Here is an 18,900-nt window from a genome sequence, read left to right as displayed (position 1 = left end):
AGACCTTTTGAGACTGAATACTCACAGAGCTAACAGGAAGAAGGAATTATACAGAGAGGACAGTAGGACCACTGCCCTTTAAAAACAACAATACAAAATCTCATCCTGGAAAAGGAGGCTTCTGCTGCAGAGGAAATCAGTGTGGCAACAGGAGAACATTTTCAAAATTATATGGCCTCAGTATTCATTAAAAAAGGAGATGGAAACACAAAACTGGAATAAGCTTTCCAGGGCCAGCTTCTATTTGTTTATTTAATTCCAGTTTGATTTCTTCCTGAAACCTAAAATTTAAGTAGTTTTTACTTACTTATTCTCCCTCTGCTTAAAGATCTCGACGGCCACCAGATGTCAAACACTTGCAGCCAGGGACAGCTCAGGACATGGGTATTTGAGAGCTGGTTTAGGTTTTTAGCTGGTTTTTGTCAGCTTGACAACAGATGGTTCTTGGGAAAGATGTGGTGTAGTGGGGTCTGCACTATGAGTTTTACCTTCTTGCTTTGTAACCAAACCCCTCTGTGCTTCACGGGCTGGTTCTTCGATCCAGAGATTGTTTCAAGCTCTGTGTGTGTGATGGAGCTTACAGCATTTCCAGCAAAGTTTTGAGCAGAGTTAGAAGCTGGTTGCAAGAAACTTTTAACACTTAGAGTTTGGGGCAGGAAAGGAAAGGGCAAATTTGGACAGGATAAGAAAGGAAGCTAAAAACTGCAGGAAATCTTCCCTAACCCAGCTTTAGGCAGATGACTTGGTGAGGTGATGATCAGGTTGTTCTTTACTCACAGAACATCTGACATCCATTAACCAAACACCATCTAATTGCTGATTCACGCCATGACACGACTGATTTAAAGCCAATAATTGTAATTAAAAAAATAAAATAAAGGTAATATAACATTAACATGGTGGTGAATTGCCATTTTCAGCTGCCTTATTGCATTTCTGTGAAACGTTTTTGCCCCATCTCAGCCATGTTCTGAGTTGGGCTCTGCAGCTGAGAGCTCGGTGCTGTGCAGAGCTCAGCAGGGCAAATATCTGCATTTGCTTTTGCTTTTGTTTCCTTTGGATGCATCTCAGAATGAGGCTTGGGATTACCTTTGCTGTTTCAGAAGCTGAATATTTTCAGAGACCCATTCTTTTGTTAACCTAATTTATCTGTACAATTCATCTGCTGAAACATAAATCTCAGGGATTTATAGAAAATGAATGCTTAGCACCTCATGCTAAGTACATATCTGTATATTCATGCATAAAAATTTCCTAATTTCTAAATTAATCTTTTTTTTTGCTTGACACAGAGTAAAAAACTCATTTTTAAGAGGTGTTTTCTGGATGCTGAGGGATTGACATGATTTATAGGGAAACTTAGACCATTTGCTAGCCTTAGACCCCTGGTCTTTTAATATCCACCCATTTCCAAAGTGTCTGCACGTGTGTATATCTATAAAAAGATGTAGAATACTTTCCCATTGCCAGTCCTTAGGGGATTTTTAGAAGTAATACAGAATATGCAGGTTGTTAAAATGTATTTTCTGCTTATGCATGAGTAGATTGAAGTCAGGGTGGCTGGTGCGTGCTTTACTTTCAAGAATTACTAGAAGGGTTTTTTCTCACTTTAATTATCTCTCAAAGAAGTGTGACTGGTATCCAGGAGTCCTTCCAACTTTTTTGTTCTCATGAAAACGTTTTTTGCATACGTTGAAGTCGTGAGAGACTATGAGAAGTCGGAAGAACTCTGAATTGTGCTATAAATTAAGAAACTTCATGTGAAATTATGTATTTTCTGATTACCTTGTTCAGATATATATTGAGCAAAAGAGCAAATACAAGCTGAAGAAATGTCAGATAAACAAACTGACATCTGTAGAATTTTTATGGTCTGACTTATCTCAAACACTGATTTTGCTCAGTCATCCTTCATTCTTTATATCCACATGTCTAGTGGCACATGCATTTATATTTTATATAAAGGGCAGAGTGTAGTCAGAGCATTTGAGTTAGTCTGTTAAAAATAAATTAAGGAACAGCAGGTGAAAATTATTCCTCCACATGAATATTCAAAGTGTACCTCAGCCAGATACTGTAGAAAGAATAATAAAGAGCAAAGAAACTTTGATGGGACCAAGGCGTGGAGATGATCTGAAATTAAAGTTTTATTGGCACAAGGTTGGGATGACTCAGAAAACTTTGACTCTGTCACCCCATTGCCAGAACATCCAGGAGTTTAACAGATGAGAGGACACTGGGATGTTGATCCCTTAGTCTTGATTCTTTCACTCTGGGGCTTCAGTGGGAGCAGAGTGGGTTTGGGGGTGCCAGGAGGATGGAGGGGCCATGGAGCTGAATTCAAAGCTCAGAGACTTGAATTCCTTCCTTCCCCAGGGACCATTTCCTGTGTGTTTGCTTCACTTAGGGCTGGACTCACCACGGTCATTAAGCACTGTCAAGAAGGCCATCAGCCACTATTATAATTTTTTTCTTTGTAAGAATGAAGAAAGCACAGCTTGCCCACCCCTTACCTGATGGAATCCTGTTGCCACTGTTGGGTCCATTGAGATTTCACAGGAATCAGGAGCACGACCACTGTTCAGGGACTTCCAGGAGAAACTCAGGAGCCAGAATGCAGCTGTAGGTGTTCTTTTCCCAGTCGTTGTACACCAAGAGCACCCAGGCCTGTGGAGTGTTGGGAAGGAGGCATGATCACGGATGGCTGCCTCGTTTCAATCTCAAACCATGTTTGTATTTCTCCTCCCGCTCCCCAGACCCCGTGCACGGGCCGCAGAACGTGGAGGTGGTCGACATCCGCTCGCGGCAGCTGACGCTGCAGTGGGAGCCCTTCGGCTACGCCGTGACGCGCTGCCACAGCTACAACCTCACCGTGCACTACCAGTACGTCTTCAACCAGCAGAAATTCGAGGCAGAGGAGCTCATCCAAACTTCCTCCCACTACACCCTGCGAGGGCTCCGGCCCTTCATGACCATCAGGCTGAGGTTGGCCCTCTCCAACCCCGAGGGCAAGATGGAAAGCGAGGAGCTGGTGGTGCAGACTGAGGAGGATGGTGAGTTGTGGTGGGGTGGCTTGGTTGGGTTTGGAGGGAAGACTCATCTTCAAGTTGTAAATAACAGCGTAACCCTCTTTTCCACCGGATTGGTGCAGCTTCCCTGGACAATGTGTCTGTTTTGAGTGTAAGACTTGTAGATTTAAATGATTTCCATTTCACAGCCATGTTCTTGAAAGGGCAAAGGTCCCTGAAGTGCTTGGGCATTTAACAGTCTGAGCAACTGTTAAAGAGCTGTAGGTTTAATTCATGTTCTGAACCACTCAGCAGCTTCCTTTATCATATGGGAAAATGCAATCCTGCTGTTTATTGATTTTCCTTGTGCCTTCAGACAAAAGAAAGCATCCCAAAAAAATGTATCCTTCCTTTCAGAGTGTAGCTTTTCTTAATAGTGATCTTCTGGCCATCACATTTTATAGAGATCTCAGAAGCAAAATTAATTGTGGGTATAAAAGGATGGTTGTGGATAGAAAAGAACAGTTTTGTAGATGAACTGATGGAAAGCTTCAAAGCATTGTTATCCCACCTGAGCTATTTCAGACCAAGGACTAAATTCCTCTGCCTGGGCTGTAGAAGTTGCTGTCCTAAGCTTCAGCTGAAAGTGACTCCTCCAGCCCCATATATCACATGGGGAGACATGAAAGGATGGCAGATATTTCAGAAAAATGAGCAGAGTTTTTATCAGACAGGCTTGGAAGTGCATTTACTTGGTTATCTCCCACGGCATTAACATTTTGCTGGAGTAGGTGGATTTTTGAGCTGGCCTGGTAGCTGTGATGAAATATAAATCTTGCATTGTTTCTTTACTAAGCAAATCAACCTTTCCCATTGATAAAGGTGTGCAGCCCCATGGTATCTCCATGCCAAGGTGCAGTCTGGCTGTTTAGGTGGAGAGTTCTGCTGTTGTGTGGGTGGAGAAGGACAAATTAAATTCTCTGCTGCTGCTCTGCTGTACTGGAATAAAATCATACTGAAATTAGCATCATATTTTCATGGGTTCTGATTTTATTTGTCACATAGAAGTTACATTAGGGTATTGTTATTTGAACCAAAAGTTGAAAGATAAGCCTTTCACATTGATTGTAGCTTGGTAATGGTAGTGCCTTGAGGGATTTTAATTTTTAATTTTATTTATTTATTTTTAACAGTCTGCTTTCTGTCTGGTGGCCTTTTGGTGTCTCATGTGTGTGCAGCTGGAGCTGGTGGCGTTTTTAACACAGTTTGTTGGGGCTGTTTTTCCCCCTGCAGTTCCTGGACCTGTTCCCTTGGAATCTATCCAAGGAGGACCTTTTGAGGAGAAGATCTACGTTCAGTGGAAGCCTCCAAATGAGACAAATGGCATCATTACACTCTATGAGGTGAGAAGAACAGATTGTTGTCAAGGAATACGTGCCACAGGGCCCTTTTCATGTGTGTTTAAGCCAATCCTGAGCTCTGAGAGATCTCAGCAGGTGCTAAAAGAAGCCTGATTAAAATAGATAAGAATCTTCAAGATAGTCTGTTGCTACCACTGAAAAATTTCCCAGTTCAAAAAAGTGCAAGATTTCCTTCCAATATTTGTAGCAAATTGAGAGCCACAGATTTCCCCGTGTCTCAGGTGCCCTGTTTCCTTCTGCAGCTGCTCCAAGGTCTGTTTTCATTCTCTTTCTTCTTGAGGTAAAACACTGCTAGGTTTTATACCTACACACTGTAATGATTCCTCTTTGCCTCTCACCAGTCACAGCACTTCCTGGCAATACCAGCAGAATGGAATTATCAACCCTTACCTCTTTTTGAACATTTCAGTGATAATATTTGTCCATCCCAACAATTTCTCTGATGATGAAAAAAGTGTAGAGCAGGTTATGGGATGATCACTGAACCAGCCTGTGCTGGATGAGAAATAAACAATTAAATGTGATTCTAGAATGGTGTTTCTTGTGAAGGTAAGGGAGTATTACTGCTATCATGTGCTCCTGGTGAAACTCTCCATAATGTCATGTACATCCAAATATGTGGAACAGGAATGTAAGAGGAGGGAGTCTTTAGGAGATCATGTGAAATGAAATACAGTCCTACAAGAGAAGGTAAAGGCACTTGGATTAAATAGCAGAAGGTGGTGCACCAGTGCTGGTGAGTGTGTGTCAGTTTATGGGTTCGGTATTTACCTCTGTAAGATTAGAGAAAGTAAAAATAATTTTGTTTTTATGGTGACATAAAACCCCTCACAGTGGCTTGTGCAGCATTTTCTGACATAGGGGGACAAGAAACAATATTTCACACTCTCTTTTGTGCTTTTTGTGCAAATTCACTTTAGAAGAGCCACAGGTGCAAGAAGCAGCTCTGCCACCAGTGATGAGGTTCTGCCCCTTTCCTCTTCCCACCCAGCCTCTCCATGTGGGACAGGATGTCCTGTAATGTGTCTCTCCCAGATGTCCTTACTGTCACAGTCCAACAGGAAAAATGAAGCTGGTTTAACATCACTGAGATCTTACACTCCAACAGGAGCAACACATGACACTTTCTCCTGTAACTTTTATGTCGTCATTTGGCTCACAAAGGCCAGACTGAGGTTGACACAACGACACTAAACAGATGAACAGAATTTCCTCTTCTAATTTAGTGTTTCAGCCTGGCTGAAATCCTTGACTAAGTCTGGAGTCATCGTTGGTCACTGTTGAGACATTTAGGAGTGCAGGGTGCAAATCATCTGTCAGTGCTAAAACAGAACCAAGCCTCAGCATTTCATGGTCTTTGAGGGTGTCTGTGTAAGGAATTAGGCAATAAACCTGGCTGTGTTTTAAAGGAATTAATCTGAAAAGAATCAGTTACGAGTTCATTTCTTTCTGGCAACACAGGTGACCTATAACAGAATGTATTATAAAATAACCCAAGTCAAATGATGCAAATGATGCAAAAATAACTCCTTTTAATTTTTAAAGAAGCAGTTTCTTACTAAAATATTGCCTTGGGCTTAGCTTGTTGAAAGGACTTCAGCAATCTGAGGAGCTTTTCTGGCTGAGCAGCTGCATGAGACACTCTAATGCCTGCAGGGTTGTGATGCATCATGACAGTGCCTTTGCCCCTGAAGTCACATCATTGCTCCAATCTCAGCGGAGACACAAACAAATTTTTCTTTTCTGATAATGACTCTCTGCATATTTGGCAGCTGGAGACAAAGAGAAGTCAAGGTGAATTCAAACTCTTCCTCCTTTTCCTACTCTGCCTCTTCTCCAAAAGGATGAACATCCGAGTGTTAGAAACACCCTGAGAACCAGAGTGACTGCAGGTTGTCACGATGAAAATGTTTCCCATTCCTGTCCCTTCTTCCATATGAAAATTCCTACAGAACCTTTCCACTGTCCATGGAAGCCTGAGACAAGTCCATGAGCTGGAGATAAAAGCACAGGAGAGCAGGTGCACAGCCTGCAGATGGCCAGGGCACTCTCAGGGTGGTTTGCTCCCTTTGGAACATGGGGATCCCTGCAGATGGAACCCACACAATTCCTGACACTGTTGCTGGTGTCACTGGGAATTCTGCTCTGTCCTGGGAGATTCAATGATCTTCCAGTGTCTCTCTGGAAGCTCTGCAATAGTGTCGCTGTTATTAGGGAAAAAGGAAATGCAAAGGCCTGTGAGCATTTATTAAGGAAAAAAAAATCCTGTAAAGTATTTATTATATATTATCTCTTTATGAACTTGAGTTTGTGGTGACAGGTCCTGCATTACACCTGGAGGTAGCTGGCTAAATTCACACGTAGGATTGTGAGAATCTCTCAAACCCCTCTGGGCACAAACCCTCCTAATAAAAACAAATAAAACCCCACCTTCTCCTCCTAAGTTATAGGTTCCCTCCCCACCATCATCATCACAATCTGATTAATTCTATCTGGATATTGTATTTTCCCTCTAATTCTGTCTAAAAAAAAATGTTATAAGCTTCTGAAATGCTTCAAAATAATCATGCTGTCTATTCTATTTGCATCCACTTGCTTCCCTTTGGGACTGATTTTTTTCTCAGATCCCTAATCATTCCTGCAGCTCCCTGCCAGATGTCCCTATAACCCAAATTGCCATTGCAGTTTTCATATCCACTGCTTGGGTGCCAACTGGGCTGGGATTCAGCAGCACAACCTTCAGCAAGTCTTTTTGCAGCCAGAAGCTCTAATTTCATAATGACTGAATACTTCTAAAGAGCCTAAACACAATGGAAGGACCTTAATGAACCTTTTTGACTTCTGGAAGTCTCTTCTGAGATTTTTCCTTCAAAATGCTATTATTGCCCTTTAACAAAGCAAGAATTTGTATTTAAAAGTGGTTTAAATCCCTCTGCATTCAGTTGCAGAACTAATTGTTTCACTGGGTACAGAAACAGCTGGATTTTTAAACAGGGACCTTTTAGATCCCTTATGATTGCAGTTCTAGATCCTTCTCTAATTGCAGTCTCTTTCTGGGGAGCAGAAACCTCTTGTTCAAGACAACCTGAAGCTCTGGGAATTACAAATCAGTTAATCACTGCTGGAAAGATTAGGATATGAGCTGTGTAGAAAGGGAGGATGGAACAGATCATTCTGGGGTGCTGGGGAGCCCAGCAAAGCTCCCAGGTGTATGGTGAGACAGGAGGTGTCAGCCTGTCTGCCCATCAGGAAAGCCAGGGAGATGCACAGGCTGCTGTTGGAAGGTTTAAAGCCTCTGACAGGTCCCCAGGTGGCTTCAAGGTGTGTAGGCACCTACAGGAGGCAGGCAGAGCAGCCTGTGCTCAGAAACTCAGCTGACAGCAGAGCTGGGCTTTGCTGGTTCCTTGGTTTGGGTAAAATGCTGCACACAGATGATTCTGTGTGTGGCACTCATGGAAGAGGCACTATTACACTGTTATTGTTCTTATTGTCCCTGGGAGCAGCCTGTCAGTGGCATAATTCAATAATATCTCAGTAATCCTGCCCCACAATCAGTCTCCTGGCACACTGAAGACACCACAACTTGTTGAAATTTTTATTTTACTTTTTATTTTTTTAAACCAGTCCTGAAAAGCTGCTGTGCTTTAAAAATGCTGATAATCAAATGCTGCTCGTTGTCCTCACACCATGTGGGAATTAAGCTTCAAAGCCTTTGTGTACAAAGACATGCAACAAAGATTTATTCCTTTTAATTTATTTTTTCCTAAGTGTGTGTGAAGTCAAACTATTGTCAAACAGACTTCCACTGTCATTGGGCTACAAGGGCAAGCAGTATAATTTAATGTCAGGACCAGCTCTGCCACTAAAATTCTTCTGCTTTTAGATAACATAAGGTTGTCTTACATGTATGTTTTGTGCACCTAGAAAATTTAAGTGAATTAAAAACTTATTTATATCTGCATTTTGCTGTTCCTTTGGGCTGCTGAGAGCTTTCAGGAGCACTGTCTAAGTGATGCTGCCTTTTGCCTTTGTCAATACATTTTTTTGGTGTATTATATTTCTCAGAATTGTCTGTTTTTAGAATATTAAACAGGAAGAAAGAAAAAGAAACCCACCTATCATTGCTGTCTGCAGTACTTGTCACGTTGCTTGGGGGAAGGCATTTTCAGGGGTATGGATTGCATGGAAAGGGAGGATCCCAAATATTCAGCTCCTTGGCTGGAAAAATGGCTCCCAGACTGCTGAAGTCCTTTCTGTGAGCATCCAGGGACAATGTTGAAAGAGCAAACTCTCTTTTGAAACATTGTAAGGTGCAGTCCTGTAATCACTTATGTCCTCATCTTTAGGATTGTTAAATCCCTGGTGGTTTGGGGGAAAAAATAAGGATTCATTTGAAGCTTCTAACTAGCTAGTTTTGTCAGTCACTGTTTCTGAAACGCTGTAAATCTCTATTTTGATGCCAGGAATAATAATACAAGGGACTTTCATACACAGTTTCAGCTCTTTAATGGGATGCTTGGAGCCTAGTACATCTAATCCCAGTGGATTTGAGTTTAAATTGCACTTCAGAGGCTACAGATCCTCTTAGTTACCATGTAAAATTGCAGTCTGCCCTTCTTCATCTCTCCAGTTGCCAATATGCCATTCCTTCTCCATCACCTCACTCCCTTTGGCTCTGCAGGAGAGGTTGTTACACCAAACTGCCTCTTTAGAGCATCTTGTATAAGGTCAATATTTGTGGGATGCATTGCCTGTATTTATAAAAGGCTAGAAACAAATTTCTTCCACCCTTGGCCCCTGAAAGTGCATGCCTATTATAACAAAAAGCAGGATTATCTGGTGTGATAGCTATGCAGGGATATGCATCCATTTCTATTCATAGCCCTTTTCTAAGCTGTTCAGGAAACCTGATTTTTTAAAGATAAAATCTTTCCAGCTAAAAGATGTTGCAAAAAAAAAGGTTTCCCAGGAAAAAGCTGCAAGGATTGGGAACTCAGCTTGACTTAGTCATTTTTTTGTTTATTTAAAGGGTTTGGGATTTTTTTTTTTTGGTTGTGAAGGGTAAAAAATGGCTCCCACAAGAAGGAAAGCAGCGACCACAAAATCTTGCAACCAATTTATATAAAACTCTACTATTGAAATAGTGGAAAGATGACAATTCTCGGAAATTGCCTTCAGTGAGAAGTGGCTTTGAATGTTCCCATGAAAATCAATCACGTTACAGCCTCTCAATTGCAGTCCATGGATGCAGGAGACTCCTGGGATGGAGCTTTCTCACTTGGGCTCTGCGTTGGACCCTGCACAGCTGGGGCTGCGTTTAGCTGAACATTAGTGGAACACCCTGGAGACCTGTCAAGGGCTCAAAACACAGGCAGTGATCAGTTAAAGATGGGTCTTGGGTCTTGACTTTGTCACTCATCTGCAGGGCCATTGTTGGGAATTATTCCCTGTTCATCTGCAGGGCCATTGTTGGGAGTTATTCCCTGTTCATCTGCAGCACTAATGCTGTTTACCTCCGATACTGGATTTATAAGATGTATTGTTTGCCCAGCATCCATGAAAGTCGATTACATCAAGAATAAGGGGTTTTCTGCATCTGTGCTATATTGAATTAGATTTCTTTAATAATCTAAACTAGCAATGAAGTGTGTGGCCATATATCATCTGTTCACGTCTGAAGCTCTGTCAGCCCTGTTGAAGGCTGTGTCACCCTCTCAGTGACGTGTCAGGAAAGCTGTTCCCATCTACCCAGCTCAATTAGATCTGGAGTTTATGGCTCTTAGCACAGAAGGGCTCTGGAACAGGGCTGGGCTGGCTGAAGAGAAATTGTTTATTTTATGCCTGCTGACTGTAGTATTTACTGAGCACTTGGTGAACAGGTTGGTTAAACGCTGCCAGTGTTCTGGGCTCCACTTAATAAAGATTCAGGCCAGAATATGGGAAATGAACGGTGCTGATTGCGCTGATATATTATCATTTCTTGGCAACTGAGAAGGGTGATAAATCTGAGCATTGCTCGCTCTCTCAGTGGCTTGGGATGCTGTGTTAGTCACAGATCCTGTGGCTCTGTTCCTGGAACGAGGCAGGGCTCAGTCAGACAGCTTTCCAGTGAAACTTCAGCATCACAAGCTCACAGGAAATGTCTTTCCCCCCAGCCCACAACCAGTGGCATCCCACAGAGACCTTCTCCTCCCCACCCCCATGATGTTTAATCAATTGTAATAAATTAATAGTGTTTATAAGCTCCTGTGTCAGTACCAGGTGAGTGTGTGCCTGTGTGCCCCTCCTGCCACAAACAGGCCCTTCAGTTAAGGCAGCTTCTCTGATCCCACAAGGAAAGCACAATTTGCCCATGTGCAGTAACACAGAGGGCAAAAAATGCAGCTGTTCTGGTGGAACAGGATGGTTTTCCTTCCCCATCACATCTGGAAACATCAGATGCCGTGGCAGGACTGGGGTTGGTTGGGGCTGTGTTAATTTTGGGTGCTGTGGGGAGCAAATGGGAATTAGGCAGGGCTCTGTGTGCCTGGAACAGCCCAGGGCGATGGAGCTGCTCCTGCCTCCCTAGCCAAGGAGAGCAGCAGCAAGGAGGATGCTCCAGATGCAGGCTGGGGGTTTACTCAGGGATTACTCCCTGTTGGAAAGAGCCTGCTGTATGGATGCCTTAGGATTTTAGCTGTTATATTTTCCATCTATTTATCTGCAGTTCTCAGTGTATAACTCTAAACTCCACACACACTGGGAGCTGCTGCTTTCCCAGTTTGGGCAGACACAACAATTCCTCTCCAGGCCTGGCAATCAAGGACACCTCACTGCCTCAGGCCCCCAGAGATGGAAACAAAAGTGAGTCAGGGGCAGCAAACTTGGGGTAAATGACTTCATTACCTGAAGCTGGAATTGGAATATTAACCCCAATATGCAAATGAACCAAACTTATAAAAGTGTGAAACCCCCGTGACCCCTGGTCCATTTTGGGTGCAGCCCCTGGGGGGTTTCATCTGTCCTGGATGTACCTGAATGCCCTTCAATAAATAGAACTGCTTTTTATTCTCTTCATTTTGTCTGGCCTCTGATTTTAGGTGGCCCCCACAGGCATCAGTTTTTTATTGCTCCTGTTCCTCTCCACCCTGTCCCAGTTACTTTAACATAGCTTTAACTTAGGAAATGTTTAAATGGTTTCCTAATTAGGGATGCTTTTCTGAATAAGAACCTCAAAGAGCTTTTGAACAAACTTCTTCCAATTATACAGGATTCTTAATTGTGTGTTACTCACTTGCTGTTACTTGCAAGATGTGCTTAACTTGGGAGCATTTCTTAATGATGCTTTTTAAAATCCTATGGTTTCCAGTAGCATCTTAGGGAGAAAATGAGAGGGTTTTTCTGAAAACTCAGATGTCAGGGTTTTTCAAATATATGACAACCTCCAGGTAAGGAGAATACTTGTGTTATAAATAGAATGAATCAACTGTTTAAAAAAAAAATTGCTTGATCAAGCTTTTCAGAAATAAAAGCATAATGTGGTCCCTTGAGCACAACAATTTCTTTGATTACCTTTTTATTGTTCTTTTGAAGCCAATAGACATGCAGTGATATAAATCCCATGCAAATGAGAAGATATTTGGTTACAACAACACTTTCTTTATTTTTTTTAAAGAGTTGAATTATTTTAGTGTGCATATTGTGCTTTTTCTAAGCTGAACTAAATGATAAGAACTGAAAAGAATTCCAGCTTATTCTTTCTTGTAATGAAGTTCAGTTTTAAAACATCATTTCTTAGATACATTAGCATCTTGTCTTTCTGCCTTCCAATGCTTTGTTTTTCCAGAAAAAAAAAAATACAATTTCAGTCTATTCTTCTTTCTTCTCTATATTGCTCATTCAGGAGAACATCTGATCCATAATCCCATTTCCTCCATCTCATCTTCTCACGTGGCAGTGTACCTGTGCAGTTAGAGTACTACAAAGCTCTTTAACAACTCCATTTTCACATCTTGCAGTATTTTGTTTATCAAAATGTAGCAGTTAGCTAAGTTGAAAGCAAACTGCAGATGCATGTTTGCACTTCCTTCCTAGATTGTTTGATTTGTTGGGTTTTTTTCCTCTGCTTCATCTTCAGTACTGTTTAATTTAGGAAATACATACAACAGAATAATTCAGGTGTGGTGGTGGTTTCATCCCGTTAATGGGTACTTTGTAAAGGGGGAGAAGCCAGTCAAGGTGATCTTTGCACCACCTTCAGCAGTCTGTAGGTGTGGATGCACGGCTCCTTTTGGGAAGTTCACCTTGTTGTTGTCCTTTGTGTTTGTGTCACTCTTTATGATCCTGCTCTCCAGTGGACAGGATGGGTTTGGGTTTAGATTTCTGTGCCCTGCTCATTTACCATTTTGTCACTTTGAGTCCCTGGTCCCCTTTCTCCTTCCCCTTTTTCCCTTCCCTGTTTGTTACCACTTTTCCCTGATCCCACTCTCCCTGCTGTCCTGGTGGTGCAGATGGCTTTCAGAGGAATGAAGGCTTTAGCACAGGGAGAACAACTTTTCCTTTTGTTCTCAATTCACCTGCTTCGGGCTGAATTTGGGAAAAGAGTGAGCTTGGGTGGGGCTTGGGGCAACCTGGCCTAGTGGAAGGTGGCAGGGGGTTAAACTGGGATTATCTTTAAGGTCCCTTCCAACCCAAACCATTCTGTGGGGCAGACACTTGGAGGATAAATGCAAATGTATGGCTTAAGATTCAAGTGAAGCTAAAACTGATATTTGATGTATAAATGTGGCCAAACCATTCTGTACACACGTGGGCCTCTCTGCTGCTGCTTTCTGCTGTGCAGCAGAGCCAGCAGCTGTGTGTGAGGCTGCTCACACCCCACTCTGTGCTCTGGGGGGCTGTTCCTTGCCCACAGCTTTCCCCACACCCAATGTATCATGGCAAACCACAATGGGGGGGTTTAGGCAGAGCTTTCAGCATCAAGGAATAACTGAGGAACAAGATGGAGATTGAATAACTGCCTCAGTGCTGCAGTCCTATCAAAGCAATTTCTATAGTTGTCATTTTCTGCTATTAAGCTGAACAATGAGGCTCTCCAATAAAATCGTATGAAATAACAGCTCATTAAAAGCTCTCCTTAATATATAGCATGCTAATTAATGACAGTGGGGTGCAAGCTTGAATGGCAGAATAGACTATAATGTTTAGAAAGTAGGTAAAATAAAAGAAGATATTTTATCATTAATGACCTTTTAGTAAACCTAATGAAATCCTTAACGGCCTGAATACATTACTGAGGCACTCCCAACTGCTTTGCTACCTAGTCCATCCTTCCTCCTTTTCTCACAGACATTAAACTTGGCTTTGTTTATAAAAAGCAAAAAGCCATAACATCCCAAGGAGAGATGAACAGGAAGAAAGAGTCTGTGCAAAATGGGGGTAGAGGAGACTGCTCAGCCCTGCTGCCCCTGCTCCTGGCCAAGCCTGGCTGCAGGACCATGTTCTGTCCTGCCTTGGCTGTGCTGCCTGTGTTTGTATTCAGGTTTAATTGCCCCTGTGTTTACGTGGCTCTCAGTAAATAGGCCAGGGAGCAAATGGGTCTCTTTTATTCCCAGGGTCTCCCTAGGTTAACTTCCATATTCATTCCTAATGAATAGCTGCGCTCTGCCTTTTTATACTCCCACCAGCCATGCTGTGCTTGTGCTGTGACTCAATTAAAGGACTTTATTCTGCTGGGCTTTTAGTCTTTCACGTGTTGCCAGCCTTAAATATAACTTGCAAATGCTGATTAACTCTGCCTTAACCTTATCCCAAAAGAAGTAGCACAAGAATGGAGAAACGAGAGGCCTTTGCTTCCTCCCGTTTCCTGGATGAAATTTAGTGGGCTGGGGAAGGATGTAAGTGCAATAATTGACTGGCTTAAAGTGAGTAAATGTTCCCATTCATCTGATCATAAAACACATTCTTCAGTTCTTTATTTTTCCAGCACTGGAGAAGGATCAGGATTGTTCACTAACCTGTTCACCAACTCTTCCCTGTCACTGGAAGATAACTTCCTCCAAATTACTCCCTTTGTGCCATACTTGGTACAATTAACTTTAGTCTCCTCACCCAAAATGTCTGAAACTCCCTGATAAGATTGCACCTAAGTCCATCCCAGCTGCAGTCTGGAGTCACCTGCAGTAATAATTGTTCCTAAGAAGCACAGGAGGCTGGGGAGGCTCAGAGAAGAGGCCCTGGCTTGCTGTGTAATTGTGTTTCAATCAGCTTCATGGAACCATGGTGTGGATTGTCCCCCTGACATTCCTACACACCACAGCACACACTCTGCTGGGTGACTTAATTCCTTCTTTGGCTCCAAGCACAAAAAGAGCTTCTGGCTTCCCCTCCTATCCCTGTGAAATAAGGAGGAAGGGAGCACGAATCACCTTGAAATCAGAATTTGAGGGTGCAGCAGCACCAGCCAGCCCTGTTTTGTTTTCCCAATCATCCAGGGAGAAGCGTGGTGCTTTAGGAGAAAGATGCCCAGGCTGCTGGCTGTGTACAAGGGGGCTTGGATGAATGACAAAGGCAGCAGTGGTGAGGACTGGTGATGATCAAAGAGCTGCAGGAGCTGCAGTCTGACAGGAAGGAGAACCCAGCCAATGTCTTGTAAATGTGGAGTCCTCTTGGATGGAGCTCCTCTCCCCTCTCTTCTGGAGCTGGAAATAAAAAGATGCTGTCAAGTCCTGAGGCAATGAAGGATATTCTTTTTCAGACACCTTCAAGGAAGGTCTGGTCATGTCTTGACAGAATTTAATTCCCATTTCAAACTCCCCCATTTCAGGAATATTTTGATCTTTCAACCAACAGTAGTGAAAATTCATTGAAAACAAATCCAAAATCAGCTCACCAGTGAAAATTCTAGGAACCCTTTCTTACACCTGAGTCTTGTCCCTGGAAGATTTAACATGTCTGACAGTTTTGTATTTTGCATTGAAAAGTTCTCAGTTCAGGGTCACTCTGAATTTCAGGTCTGAAACCCTTATGCTGATGGAAATGATTCATTAAACCCTGGGCTTTCATGGGTTAGCACTAAAGTTCACAGGGAGGAAGCAAGAAACTCTTGTCCTTAGAATCCTTCCACAAGGTCCATATCTTGGAGAGAGGACACAAGCTAAAAAATATCTAAAAATAAAATAAAACAACTTCCCCTTGTTGAAACAGCAAAATCTGCTTCTATCCAGATTAATGTTGTCTTTTAGAATGAGTGGATTTCCCTAAGGCTCACACCTTGGTACTTTTCAAGGCTCAGGAATGTTGTTCCCCAAACTGCAGGGCAAGCACGAGTTTTTCCTCCTCCATGAGCCCCTGCCCAGGCCAGGTCCCGTGTGAGGATGATGAGGATGACCCCAAACTGCAGTCCTGGCAACAGAGCCATGGCAAGAGCTGGGCTTTATTTGTTCTCTTTTGCACAGGGGCCTTGTGGCTGCCCAATCATTATTAGTTTGTCTGCTGGAGAGGAGAAATCCAAACACAAGTCATGCATGCAGAACTCCTGCATGTTACTGTCTAGAATATTTTTCCTTTCAGTGCTTGATAAGTTCCTTTTGCCACTGAGCCGAAAGGTTTTTCTGAGCTATTTAACTTTGTCTCTGTGACAGTGTTGAACTTGCACTAAATTTAAAGAGGAAAAAATGCATATACAGCATTATTAACATGCCATTTTCTTATTCAGGCCACAGACAAATTAGAAATTATTCAGGTTATCCAGACAAAAGCTACATCCTCACCAATCCAACATCCTTATTACGGGTGAACTTTGTGAACTCATTCATGTTGCTGCTGAGCAATCACTGCTGCCTGCTGGCTGCAGCTCAGTCCTTTCCCTCAAACTCTAATATTTCTCATTTTATTTTATAAAGTCTGTCTTGTAATGCCCCTCATTCCAGAAACATTCTTTCTCCTTTCCAAACCTCTCTGCAGCAGAGAACAGCTTTCCAGCTGGATAAACCATGGCTTCAGCTTTCAGAGGGGTTGCCAGCAAGAGAAGCCTGTGCTGGAGTGACACCGAGGTTGTGGCAGCCTTGGCTTGGGCAGGAGCAATGAGGCACAGCCCTGGGCTATGAATTGCAGAGATTTGGGAAGGAGGGGAATTCGTTCTGCTTTGCCTGAGGCAAAGGGCTGCCATGCTGTCAGCTGAGTTTCTTACACTCTCCTTTTCCTCTGTCATGGTAATAAAAGTACCAAGAAAGAGGCTTGTGAAAGACTTTTGAGGAAATCCCTTGTTACCTGCTACTAGTTTGTGTAACCCCAGCAGCACAGCAGAGGGACATCTATTTCTGGCTGCTTTGCTGACAGGTTTAAATAAAGACTGTGGCCTTTGTGGGACTTGGAGCAGCCTTTCTGGACCACAAGAAATTCCCTGCAGCTACAGTGGTTTGCTAGGAGTTGTCAAGGGAAGGATGACAATCGATGAGCTGCATGGAGATCTTGGTGTTTACCCTGAGCTCCTCAGCTGTGTGAGAGAAAAAACTGTGTCAGAGTATCTGACATTCCTTATAGGGAAACACGGTAGCAGTGGCTCTGTTTTTTCCCTAGCAAATCTGAGGAAGAGGAAGCCCTGGTGAAGCATTTGTGCCCAGGAAGAATCAAGATGTGCAGTTTACCCACTGCTTTTTCACATAATTACATAATTGTTTTAGCAGCTTCCCTCCTCACGGGCTCCACACACATCTCAGTGACCAAGTTATTTGCTGGGATTTAACACAGTGCTGTCTAAACAAAGTATCTGTGAACATAATCTTTAATGATGTGCTGAGGGCACACACACTGCTCCTGGAAGTCTTGCCTGTGATTAATCAATTAAGCATAAGATAAACCTAACAGAGTTTTGCTAGACGATTCGAAGCCTGCCGAGGCTGAACGTGCATCTCTTTTGTTTGCAGTTCCACATTGGTGCTTCAGTGTTGTTTGAAATTAGATAAGCACAGAAATAAAATAACTCTCCAATTGTTGCTGTGCACAGTAGTGGATCCTTCAGGAGTGATAGCATCTGCTTTTTGGAGAAAGCCACCTTTTTGTACCAATAGTAGCATTTATTGTACAGGCCTGCAGAACAGCTCCAGTCCTGCTGCTCCGTGTGCAGGTGGGTAAGAGATTATGGTTTGAGTTTGCTGATCTCTGTATTACTGTGCTGAACAGGCTGAGCCCTGGATGAGATGGGCAGAATTGCCATCTGGTCAGGAGATCTGAGTCCTCACCAGTCTATTACAGATCTTTTCTGAACTTATGGGCTGTGTCAGTGGAGATGAGAGAGCAGCTCCTAGGGAGCTAAGTGTTCCTGCTGGATGGCACTGATCCCTTTAGGATCCCTTTAGGATCCCAGAAAATGCAGCCCTGCTGCCCCTGAGCACCCAAGTGTTGGCACTGTGAGCAGTGCATGTCTCTTACCCCCTCCCCAGGGGAACAGAGGGAAATCAAACACCAGCAGAAGCAGTGGATAGCTGTGAATCAGTTTTCATGCTCCACAGTAACTGTTGGAGAGGTGGCATTTCAGAAAATAGAGGCGCATTTTATTTTTCATTTACTTGCATTCAGAAGATGTGGTTTCTCCTGCTGCTGATGTTTCTGAGAGTTCATACTGATAAAGGATAACTGATAGTTTCCTATTATATATAGTTTTTGCTTTCCTCTGCATCCTGTTCCCACCTAAAGGGATGCAGGATTTGTGCAGAACACGCTGTGACATGGCTTGTGCAGCTTTTACCAATATGACAGTCTCCAAGTTTACTGTTTATAAATATTTCTGCATATAAATTAGTGATTATAAATATTGCCTGCAGCTGAAAACTATCTGGTACAACCCATTCAGCCTTGTCTGCCCCTCAGAGAGCCATTGTTCTGCTGGGGAAGGTAACAGATGAGGAGACAGAGCTCTTCTCTGAGGTGACACTTGTTTTTCCTACTTGCCATTGCAGGCAGACATGTCTCTGGATATAAATGTAGAGGAAGATATGTTGCCTTCTGTTCAGCAGCTTTTCCTTTTCGTGCCCAAGTCCCTAGAGGGAAATAGGCTTTAGTGGATTGGGACTCTTGTTAGGAATCAATGCAGCCTTGTGATATGAAATGAAAATTAATGGCCCTGCCAAGAGCCTGCTGTGTTCAGGAGCCAATGTCACACGTTTGAGGCAGGGACAAGAGAAGACCACAGAAGACATGATGGGTTCCTTCCTTCTTTTCGAAATTTGGAAGCTGAAGTGATGCCTAGAGAAGTTTTGTAGCTCAAGAAGCCGAATATCTTTGCAGTTTTGCCTTCTAGAGATAGGTCTGGGGTCATCCCCTTCATTCAGGACACACACTGCAAGAACTGCCTGGGCTGTTGAATTTTTGGTTGCACTTACACCCAAATTCTAAATATTATGATGGCAGACTCATCTAATAACAGCAGACTAGGAGTTTGATCATCAGTTTTACAGAATCACAGAATAATCTGAGTTGCAAGGGACCCACAA

General features: G+C 42.9%; 1 protein-coding gene across 12 annotated transcripts in view; it reads left to right on the top strand.

The window, feature by feature from the left end:
• The window catches only part of PTPRT (protein tyrosine phosphatase receptor type T), a 432,610-nt gene that overhangs the window by 283,289 nt on the left and 130,421 nt on the right, over positions 1–18,900 (top strand). For all 12 annotated transcript variants that reach the window (XM_086852378.1, XM_086852376.1, XM_086852367.1 and 9 more), the window contains exons 8-9: positions 2,757–3,053; positions 4,302–4,411. In XM_086852378.1, the coding sequence (XP_086708504.1) occupies positions 2,757–3,053; positions 4,302–4,411 (407 nt within the window). The remainder of the gene's footprint in view (positions 1–2,756; positions 3,054–4,301; positions 4,412–18,900) is intronic.

The sequence above is a fragment of the Cyanistes caeruleus genome, chromosome 16 (assembly GCF_971803275.1).
Source record: "Cyanistes caeruleus chromosome 16, bCyaCae1.hap1.1, whole genome shotgun sequence".
In the NCBI taxonomy this organism is placed as follows: domain Eukaryota; kingdom Metazoa; phylum Chordata; class Aves; order Passeriformes; family Paridae; genus Cyanistes; species Cyanistes caeruleus.
Note: the sequence above shows the minus strand (reverse complement) of the source record. Positions and strands in the feature narration are given on the sequence as shown.